This window comes from Oratosquilla oratoria, chromosome 3 (assembly GCF_046742065.1).
Source record: "Oratosquilla oratoria isolate Oo_2021 chromosome 3, ASM4674206v1, whole genome shotgun sequence".
In the NCBI taxonomy this organism is placed as follows: domain Eukaryota; kingdom Metazoa; phylum Arthropoda; class Malacostraca; order Stomatopoda; family Squillidae; genus Oratosquilla; species Oratosquilla oratoria.
The window spans coordinates 36,680,184-36,691,694 of record NC_134779.1 but is presented as its reverse complement, the minus strand read 5'-3'; the positions used below and the strand labels follow the sequence as shown (position 1 = coordinate 36,691,694).

The following is an 11,511-nucleotide window of genomic DNA, read 5'->3' as shown; positions in this document are numbered from 1 at the left end:
TTCATATACTTCAACAAGTTCTTGTTTTATTAGTATCTATCCATTTCATCATCTCTCCAGTTTGTATGACTGTTGAAAATTGTGTGTAATGGTGTTATTCCATGTAGAGTAAATTGTTGTCATTGATTCTTGTATTTCATTTTATTGTAGATTTGCTCAAGATGGCATCAGTGATTGCTGAAATGTTTGAAAAATTCCATGATGTTGTTTGTCCCCTCAACAGTAATTCACCTTTTACCAAAGTTATGGTTCCTTACAAACACGCCTGTTTCTGAAGAAAAAACTAAATACACAATGGTAGTGAGAGACTTAAATGCCAAAGTAGGGAAGTATGTGAAAAGTGACTTGTGCACTGGGAAGTAGGAATAGCCGAGATAAAAGACAGAGGAGATACTGGTTTATTTTGCAAAGAATAACAAACATGTTCTTCCAAAACTACGTAGGTCCTTTGTTGTATTAGCGTGAGAATACATCACCAGCATACAATAGTAGGAAGAGGGGAGCAATTGCCAGTTGTCAGCTTTCCTTATGTAAAAATTTGTAGGAAATACAAGACCACCACTTACAAGTAACCATCACTAGTCCTTCTAAGTCGGAACACCCGAATGCAAGATCTCCACATTCCCATCAAAGACTCGTGGCACTTTGTATTATCCAATACAACCACAAGATCTACTTATTTCCACTATTTTCCTGCAAATTTTCATATATGTAGAGCTGATATATGGCCTCATAGAAACTGCCCCACATTCACACAATACAGACAACATTCCAATTTCTTCCCTACTAAATTTATGTGAAAAACTTGACTGCTGCTGGCCACTGTCAGATCATGGGTTTCTTGACAACATTTCATTAATTGCTATCACTGAGATAGGAAAGTAATCCCTGTGAATAATATATACATACACATATACCAAAAGGCCTTTTCCTTCATATACATGTACGAGGGTTGGCTGAATCAAGACCCACCCCACACCTACTCAAAACCCATTCATTGCCTCTCCTATCTTAACATCTTGTGGATCAAAGGCCATTCCTGTCCCCTGTCACAATACTCGTCAAAAGCAATGCAGCAGAGGCCAACAGCTGGAGGATGAAAAAATAAAAAATATATATACTAATGGAACAGGGAAGAACAATATAAGAATAACACTAATTGTTGCCTCAGTTCTCAGTGACTTGAACCCTACAGTCCCAAAGTGGCCACCAGTAGCTACTGGGTGCTCCCACTGATTTCTCTGGGAACTAAACTGTTGTCTGTATTGTGATAGTGTAGGACTATTTCCATGTCACTGAATTGTAGTAGTAGGAGGAAGAAGAGGAGAGCAGTCACCAGTTGTCAGCTCTCCCTGCATTAACAGGTGGAAATACAAAATTCATAGAGAGAGAGAGAGAGAGAGAGATCTTGTGCTCAGTCCATTGAGTGTCTGGAAGTAAAGATGTTGGCAGGTTTTGAAGACAGGCAACTGGGGTGATCTTTTTTTCTTTTTTTTAATGTTAATCTCATGGGACCATCATCTGCTGGTTCTAACCCTGTGAAGTTGGTAACTGTACATTTTAACCTTAATAAATAGCAACAGAATAGAATTTTCTGAACATCTCTCACAAAACTGCACATTATCTCATGAGGCATATAATCCTGGATATGTAGCTTTTTTTACCATATAACACCTTAAACAGTAGTGTAGCTTACAATAACTGAAGATTACATGTTTCAAACCTCAATGTAATGGTATGCAGTAAAGTGAAACAGCATATTTTTTATGGATTTTATTTACAAGCTACCTAGCATTGTGGCTTTTTCTGCACATACAAGTACCCCATTCCTAATAATTATGTTGTATATACACTTTAAAAATTTTCTCTTAATTTGTTAATATATTTTCCTCTATCATGTAATTACAGTTACAATTTCTTACAACCCCTGGACGGATTTGTTAGTTTTACAGATTCACACACACAAATTACACATATATAAAACATATATAAACATATGCACATGCAAAAAGATAACATCTGTGTGTGTGTGTGTGCATGTGTGTCTGTTTGTATATTTACCTAGTTGTATCTTACGGGATGAGAGCTATGCTCGTAGTGACCCATCTTTGTGTATGTGTGTGTAAGTGTAGTGTACTTAATATATCCAGTAAATCTATCCACCAGTGTATAAACATTTCTATATGTCTACAACCAAAACAAAAAGTGTACATGCATAATACTCAATGAGCAATACTGTTCAATATTCATAGACTGAAGAACTCTTGCTTCCTTTGATGATACTCATTCAGACGAATTATAGCATACCTGAAAAGTAGGAGTAATTAATTTTTTTCCAAAGGATTACATATCAACACAGTTTCAAGAAATCAATCACTGGAAATTTTCAGCTACGATTTATGCACATCAGCTTGCTTGATAGGGTAGACAGAAAGGCACTGTGGGAGGTTATGAAGATATACGGGATAGGAGGAAAGCTTCTGGGAGCTGTCAAGAGTATTTATGAGAATAATAGAGCTTGTGTTAGGATTGGAAATGGAGAGAGTGAGTGGTTTGAGGTAAAGGTGGGACTTTGTCAAGAATGCATTATGTCACCCTGGCTGTTCAACTTATACATGGATGGGGTGGTGCGAGAGGTAAATGCAAGGGTAGTGGGCAAGGGATTGACGATGGTTAAAGAAAATGGAGAAAAGTGGGAGGTGAGCCAGTTGTTGTTTGCGGACGACACTGCGCTTGTGGCAGGATCGGAGGAGGGATTGAGGAAGTTGGTGGCAGAGTTTGGGAGAGTATGTGATAGAAGAAAGCTAAAGATAAATGTGGGTAAAAGTAAGGTGATGAGATGTACAAGGGGTGAAAGTGGCAGTAGACTGGAAGTGAGCATTAAGGGAGAGCGACTGGAGGAAGTGGATAGTTTTAGATACTTGGGTGCAAATGTGGCAGGGAAAGGTGGAGTGAAAGTGGAGGTAGAATGTAGATTGAGAGAAGCGAGTAAATGCCTTGGTGGATTAAAGAGTGTAATGAGGAATAGACATTTGGGAATGGATGCTAAGAGGAGACTGTATGAAGGAGTGATTGTGCCAACAGCACTGTATGGGGCAGAAACATGGAACATAAGAGAAGAAGAGAGAAGGAGTTTGAATGTGTTTGAGATGAGGTGTCTGAGAAGTATGATGGGGGTTACTAGGCTAGATTGAGTGAGAAATGAGGAGGTGAGGAGGAGAACGGGGGTGGAAAGGGAGCTGGGAGATAGGGTTGATGAAAGAATATTAGGATGGTTTGGACACATGGAAAGAATGAGTGAAGAAAGACTAGTAAAAGAGGTGTGGAAGGCAGATGTGGAGGGAGTGAACATGAGGGGGCGTCCTAGGATGAGGTGGATGGATGGGGTGAAGGGGGCTTTGGGGAAGAGGGGAATGTCTGTTGAGGAAGGACGGGAGAGGACAGAAGACAGGGGTGAATGGAGAGTGGTTGTATATGGATGATGTTGTGATAGCATGAGGTGGAATGGGTGGGTGGATGGGGGGTGAGGTAGTATGTGTGAGCAAAATTTGACGCAGCCCGAAGGGATTTCTCCCCGTCCTCTCCTTTTATGCAATGGGGGGACGGAGAGGGGGGGTCACCGATTTAATGAAGCGGCCTTGCTGTGGATGTGCTGTGTCTTGCGACACTGCTTCTGACACAGGGCAGTGGACAAGGTGCAGGGATGACCCGTCATTTCAGGAGGTGCTAAGATAAGAGGGAGGGTGGAGGGGTGTGGAGTGTATTCAGGGATGGAGTGGGTGGGAATGATTTTATGCCTTTTTCTTTTTGGCTACCCCCCTTGTAAGGGGGAAAAAGCCTTGGTATATGTATGTATGTATGTAAGTAGCTTGCTTGAAAGGCAAAGTCACTAAGGCAGCCAAGACAAATAACTATGCAATCTTCTTGTACATACTTAAACTTTTTTCACACACAGATTATGAGATTAGATTTTTATAACAATGAAACAATATCTATTCTGAGGAGATATGGAATAATTTCAAATAACAATGTAGTGGTGGGGGCAAAAATGCTGCCACTGTTCCCCGACATTTTATAAGAGGTGACTCACTGGGTGATGGACTAGAAGCTCCCTTTCCTGTTCCCCTGCCATGAAAAGTAAAGGCAAAATAGACGGTTCTGTGAGAGAACATCTTCAACCAGAGCCATAGTAATTGTGCTCCTAAATGAGCATTTCTTATAACATGAGTAAAAAGGGAGATGACCAGCATGATAATACCCCCATCTGGGGTATTGGCTGCATGTTATTGCAAAGTTAAAATCTGCTCAGGAGCCACACATCATTTTGTCTATAATGGGGGAAATCTCTATTCATAGAGAAATGATGCTACTTTATTATACTGTGACTGTCCTTCTGTCATACTGTCTCCCCACCCCACTCTTAATATGGTCCTGTACCACTTCCCTAAATATACATTTCCTTTTTCATCAAACTCTGTGGTAGGGGAGAAAGAATACTGCCACTGAATGTTCCCACTTGAGTCATAAAAGGGAAAAAAAAAAAAAAAAAAAAAAAAAAAAGGCATAAGAGGGTCTGGGAGTTTTCCAACCAGAACCCTAATGTGCATGGGTGTGGTATAGATGAGAGTAAAAAGGAGGAGATACACAGTATGTGAGATGAAAGATGGATGTGTTGGGATTGAGTGAAAGGGAGGGACAAGTTTGAGTTTGGGAGTGTACTGTAGTTGGAAGGGTGTCAGGAGTGAAGAGAAAACAAGGGAGAGAAGGGGTAGCTATATTAATAAGTGAAGAGATAGGTAAGCATATGGTGGAGTGAAAGGCGATTTCCTCGAGGTTGATGTGGATATAAGAGGAATGTCTATTGAGCAAGTTAGAAGGCAAAAGTTAGAGTAGTTGTAAATGGGTGAGGAAATGACATTTTTGCATTACTTTTCTTCTGTGAATTCCAAATCTCACATGACAAACTTTCACCCTACTCCCATATTTACTTTTTATTCAGTGCACATAATCTACTTACTCTATAAAGTCAAAGTCAATTGATGAGTGGTATGCTTGAACAAAGGCCCACAGTCCCCAGGACATGTGGGACACCAATGAAAATTTGTTGATCCAAACATACCACTGCCACACCTCACTCTCTGGAAGACTGTCTTCACTTACACCTTTGTAAGTGGCAAGGTAGCAACGTATCCACTTGAGCTGGTATTCTTTTGATGGGTAACGACTATAATCAACTGTGTCAACCCCTGGAATCCACACAAAATACAGATTTTCAATATACTGGTTGCAATATTCACGAAGTGAAAATATAATACAAGTAATTAACAATATGGCTTAAAAGTGTAATTGCGAACAGAAGCTTCTTTCTGTCCCCCCCCCAATTAATCCATTTAACATTTAATTCTTACAAAAGACACACAGCCCCCCAGGAAACAGGCTTCAACCACCAGTTCTGCACACAAGTCACTCAGTAAAGAGATTTTGTTCTGATGTTTATAAGGAGTTAGTGTAAGGCAGTGTAATTTAAGGCACTGTCTTTTTTAGGGTAGCTGCATCTGGGTTAACTGGTATGTATATTCAGTTTTCTTATGTGCTTTCACTGTTAGGTCATTTATGATTGAATTTTAAGAAAACAGCAAGATATTCAACATGCAACACCCACCTGCGTGTTCATTGAAGTGATTTCCAATGTCATAGGCTTGGTAGTTGGGAGATGCATATTCGTAATCTATAAATTTTATACTCTTTTCATTGCTGTTTCTTATGATATTTCCCAAAAGCAAGTCATTATGACAAAGAACAATAGGACACTTTGTTTCTTTGAGGTGTTCTTTGAGGTCTTCAATTTCTTTGTTTAGGTTTTCTTTTGAATATCCTGATGCAGCAAATTGATCCTGTTTCTTCAAATCATCAAATTTTTCAGGCATCAAGGCATAAAATTTGTCAATTAGCTGAAAAGCTGTTGGATCTTTGGTGCCCTCTATCTGTTGTAATGTTAGTAAGGACATTTCAATAATATATATTTCTAAAAAACTCTACACAAACTTTTTCACAAAGGACATTATTACACAATCAGACAATATAAACAACATATTCTACCACACAATATACAGATCTATAAGCTTTTTGAGTGCAAACTAGAGCTTAAAAATCATATAAATAAAACTACTATAAAAACATTTGTGGCACTGCTCCTAACCCAGGGCAGTGGGCAAGTAGCAGGGATGACCCGTCATCCAGGAAGTGCCAAGATAAGAGGGAGGGAAGAGGGTAGAGGGGAGTGGAGTATGTAGGGGATGGAATGTGTGGGAGTGGTTTCTATGCCTTTGTTTTTTGGCTATCTCCCTTGTAAAGAGGAAAAAGCCTTTGGTATATGTATGTATAAAAACAAATATCAAAGCTACCCTAGGCATGCAGTTCCAATCCATTCAACTTTGTTTACAATGATGAAAAGACTTTGAAATTAACCTATACTTTATAAAGTCCTATCAAAAACATTGACCCCTTCACACACGTCTAAAGGATGCAAAGAAATGCAGCTTTCCATACAGATGTTTAAGTACTTGGAATAGCTTAGGAAGTGATACAGCCCAAGCTCAAACAATACACGAGTTCAAATACAAATATATTTGGAAATCAAGGATATCGATTAAGTTGGAACAATACACAAATTTGAGGCTACTCAGGATAAATAATTATTAGAGAATAGGAGATGGGACCCAACGAGCATTGCTACAGAATAAAATAACTTGATGGCAGTCAGAATAACAAAGTAACCTCCCCACCCTTGCCCCAGAAAAGTGGCAAATTCTTACAGGGAAATGTACAGCTGCTTCCATTCATAAGACAAAAAGATGGATGTCTTCAATAGAACTGTATACAATATGAACAAGTCTAATTTAACAGCCTGGTTTACATCCCACAGGAAGTAGAGAAGAAGAAGGAAGAAAAAAAAAAAAAAAAAAAAAAAAGAGAGAGAGAGGGAGAGAATTCCTAAACATATTCTTGTGTATTTCTTGTATTCACTTCCTTATTTTTGGCCTCCACTTTTCTAAATTCTATACACTAATCATTACCATCCTGCCTCATACCAAATCCCTTGGCACATTTTCCTTATGACTATATAAGTTTATTTCCTTTAACTACATTTACCTAATTCCACATTTATTTTTCTTACTTTCCTTTTCTTCTTTTCTCTATCACACTTCCTTCAACCCCTGAATTCCTCCAAGTCTTTTCTTTTGTACTTTTTACTTCATTAATTTTTTTTACTACTGTTTCTTAAATCATCCTTTTCTGAAGATTCATAATTACCAGATGTGCTAAAACTACCCAGAAATCCAAATATCCTTACAGAGAACAATGCAATTCATAACTATTACTTGTTTGCATGCTCTCACAGTAATGGTGAGTTGAAGTACCAATGATCAAATTTTCCATACACTGGACAAATGGCTGGATGGGTTACCAGACCATCCACTGATACCAGGCTACCCCTACAGCCACCACAACACTCTGCCAGAAGCAATACAGAACCAAGAGAGAGAGAAGATAGTAGGACTAATTGGAATGTGCAGAAGCCGACTTCAGCCGTGTCATTAACAGACAAAATTACTGAAAGTAAGTATACTATTATCCAGTCCTATTACGAAAATAAAATAAAAAACACTTGTGAACTTAGAAAAGGAAAAATGTTTACTTAAACAAACCTGTATATTGTGCATTCTGACCATTTCTTCGATGATTTCTTTCCAAATTTCTTCATCTAATACAGAATCTGGACCTAAGGGAGACCCATCTATATATGCATAACTCAAACCATTTTCAAATGTAGCATAAAGTTCTGGACCACAGCCAGCCTTATGAAAAATCTGAGAAAAGAAAATGTGATATAAATATGATAACTTAGGTAAAACAAAAATCATAATACAAAAGAGGCACAGCATACTCAAAGTACAGAATAATCTAGAAAATTTAATACCCATCACTGCATATAACATCAACAATTCTTGCCTGAGCACTTTTCAGTATACTGTTACTAACCTGAATATTCTTGGCTTCTGCTTCTCTATCGATGAAAAGTTCTGTTTTAGCTCCATAGACCCTAATAAGTACTTGGTCAGCCCTTCCTACAGAGTCACGCCAGACTCCAATTAGTTTGTTGGTGATGCCATCTGTGTATATCTGGCAAAATACAAAACAAACAAAAAAATTGCACTTGAAAGTGATCCATTTTATATAAAAAAAATTCAGTCTTATTGACTTGATTATGATAAGTGATGGGTACCTGTTTCTTTTTACGAAAGTAGCAGTTGCCGACAAGAGTGACAAGTTAAACACCATGTGAGGACAGAGCCATTATCTACACGATGTTTCGCTTATTATTCATGTACTTGAAAAAGCTGTAATAAGCGAAACATCGTACAAGTAAAGGCTCCGTCCTCACATGGTGATCACCTGTTTGTTGTGGTCCTTCAAGATGGACGTCAGAGAGTATCATCTCCCTGCTTTCCATCTTGAAAATCCATCAACACCCTCACCTCCATCTGAGGGTTTATGGACTTTAGTTTCACCCCTATGAGTCACACTGTATTATTTCAAGACTGGAGACTTGCCTTCATGTAAAGAAGAATACTGATTACTTTTAACTTCTACTATACCTCCTTTCTTCTACACTCCTCTCCTTTATCACATCTATGACTCTATAATCTTAGGCATGATACTGTCCCCTACAACAAAATTGCTGTTTATCACCAATTAAATACTACTCCAAAAAGTACAGCTCTACTCATCCACTACCGTATAAAAAATATCAACTTCCTTCTGTCTTATATGTACTCATGTATATATATTTTTTCTGTTATAGAATGTAGTACACCAATACTTGCAATAGTTTCTCTTATCCTTCATGCCAACAACAAAGTAACAAGTCCGGAGTTCTACACATGCCCCAAATGCACAAGTTGCATCACACATGCACACACTTCTCTCCAATGTAACAACCATTACTCTTGGTTGGACCAGAAAAACTATTCATTATCAAACTCATTTGTATAACAAATTATCTATGTATGGAGACCACAGGTTCATTCGTCATCACATGATCATTTCTTTAAAGTTTATCTGAAAAAACTAAGCAGGAACAAACTCAGACTCCTGTTTTTCCTCTTCCCACCCAAGTCAACTCATGAGGTAATCCTTGATTTCTTATCCAATACTAAACCATCTATAATAACATATTAACAGTACATCTAGCTTTCTGTACAAAAATGATGAGATGGTTTAGATGAAGGAAATATGTTCCAAAGAGAAAATCAAAACACAAAACATGAATTCTGTGGAACAGTTGAAAAACCTGGAAGATAAAGATGCCTCTATGGATCACCAGAGATAAACTTGTGTGTAAAATGCAATGCCTATATTTTGTCATAATTACCAAAATTCTCATGTTCAAGTTAAAATCTGTAATTCTGTGACCATGCTTTGTTCTACCTCCATAAGTATGATGGAAGACACGTGTTACATTATCATAAGTGGTCTGTTAAAAACCAGTGCAATCTCCTCTCCTATTTTGCACTTATTATGATAAGGTATAATAACCTTTCTCCTTCTACACTCATTTCTGGCAGCCAGTCTAGGAGTCCCAAGTCAATACCAAACCATGTCACATTTTCATTTCTCCACCTTAATCTTTATAATGGAGTGGTGGCCAACTCATTATGGATATTATATGGCTCCTAGGAGGTGCAGAAAGAGATTTATGACTAGGAGAATTTGGAGCAACTGTGGCCTATTTGACTGACTCCACAATTTATCATTTAAGTGCTAGCCCACTATCATTCTGTCACAGTACCCATTCACAATTAACATCTTTATCTTTACATTACTGGTTAAATCACGATCAAGCCTACCTTTCCAAAAGGTTCTTATTCCTTTATTTTGGCTACTACTAGGCTGTTCTATTCACCTCTTTATCCTCCTTTCTATGTGAAACCATTTGAGCTAATATCAATGGGTATTTTCTTTTCATACGTATCCAACCACAAAACAAACTTATTTCTTCCTAATGTATAAGACAGATCAATGAAGAATATGAATAATCATGTAAACCTTTAATGTCTTGTGTGGGAAACAAGCATGGCTAAGCAAGACTGTTCCAACATCAAAGTGACACAGAAGTCCTAGGACACACATACACACACACCCCAGCAGGTATTTTATGGCAAGGGACACCCCCTCCCCCCGTTTGGATTTTGTGGCAGGGGAGCACAGGCTAAGGTTCCAAGGTTATGTTGGTGGAATAAGCAGAATGGATCCTTGTCCTTGTAAAAACTTGACTTCACATGAAAGGGTACTTGTCCTATTATACTGTCTATAACAATTCCTCTAAGGATGGAGTTAACAGATCAAGTTATAATTAAGCAGCATAATGGTTGATTTTGTGCATCAAGGTGTAATTTATGGGTACAATTATTTGTAATTGGTATAAGTATAGAATTCAATTTCTACCTCCTCCCTCCTTCAATTCTGTATTCGTTACTACTATTTCACAATTATCAAAATTATATTGGAGGACATTCATTTCTGATAATAAATTAGGTCTCGAAACACTTGGGTCAATGATAAATAAATCGACTGACGTTGGCCATAACAAACTTTAAAAAAAAAGTACCTACGCTTTCACGCGTTAATGAGTAGAAAGCTTGCGTTATGTCGAAAAAATAAAAAAAGGAAGCTGTGAAGCGATCTTATTGATTAAGGCCGAGTTTAAACTATATGCGGAAATTTCGTTAGGCTACGGTACGATGTAGACTGCACAGATGTAGATGCTGAACTTCATCTTCAAACGTCTGATGTTTCTGCATGACAGTATTTCTGAACAACACGTGTACTTGTAGATATGATTAAATACTGCAATACTGACAAAGGCGCTACAATACCGTCTGTGAGAAAGTTGCTAATACATACCTATACCTGTACCTGTACTCGACACTGATAGTATACCTTGAATCTCAAGTCGGCAATGTTCCATTGAGGCTTGATTTCCTTCACAATTTCGACAGCACCCTCCCTTAAACTTTCCTCGGTGGAGGGATCAACGACATGAGGCAGACGCACCACCATTTCTCTATTTATTTCGAATTGCCCACTTTCTGGTATCCCTACCACACATCAACGTAATCCTTAGCGTACTGTGATCATTGCCATGTTTACTGCATTGACATGCGTTGCCGGATAAAGGAAAAATGTCGTACGCTTAACGCGTACAATAATATTATTGTTGTGGGCTTACCGATGAGATTTAGGGCATCAGAAGATACTCATATTTACTCCTCTCCGATATAGGTTTGAATCTTTCAACATTATAGTCTCATATTCCTCCAACCTATTCTTTGCTTATGATCTAGAGAAAAATAAATATCACCAGAAGAAATATATGTATGGAAATGTTGGAGCTTTTGAAGAATGTGTCCCGTTTGATTTGGGGTCCCTATTCTTTAAAAGGGCAAA

At 38.1% G+C, this 11,511-nt stretch overlaps 1 protein-coding gene across 1 annotated transcript; it reads right to left on the bottom strand.

The window, feature by feature from the left end:
- Positions 1–385: 385 nt before the first annotated feature.
- Positions 386–11,211, bottom strand: LOC143021597 (ethanolamine kinase 2-like). The gene is made up of 6 exons (XM_076179200.1): positions 11,005–11,211; positions 8,044–8,184; positions 7,710–7,871; positions 5,663–5,984; positions 5,018–5,246; positions 386–2,307 (listed from the first exon to the last, which is right to left on the bottom strand). The coding sequence occupies exons 1-6, from the start codon at positions 11,122–11,124 to the stop codon at positions 2,247–2,249; spliced, it is 1,035 nt and encodes a 344-aa protein (XP_076035315.1). The 5' UTR covers positions 11,125–11,211; the 3' UTR covers positions 386–2,246.
- Between the last annotated feature and the right edge of the window lie 300 nt (positions 11,212–11,511).

What these genes read in the sequence shown, in the direction of transcription:
- LOC143021597 (XM_076179200.1), bottom strand. Translation starts at nt 11,124, where the DNA reads ATGGTGGTGCGTCTGCCTCATGTCGTTGATCCCTCCACCGAGGAAAGT. An exon ending in CAGAAGCCAAGAATATTCAG is followed by an intron (nt 7,872 to 8,043) that starts GTTAGTAACAGT and finishes TTCTTTTCTCAG; the next exon opens with ATTTTTCATAAGGCTGGCTG. An exon ending in TCAGAATGCACAATATACAG is followed by an intron (nt 5,985 to 7,709) that starts GTTTGTTTAAGT and finishes ACATTACAACAG; the next exon opens with ATAGAGGGCACCAAAGATCC.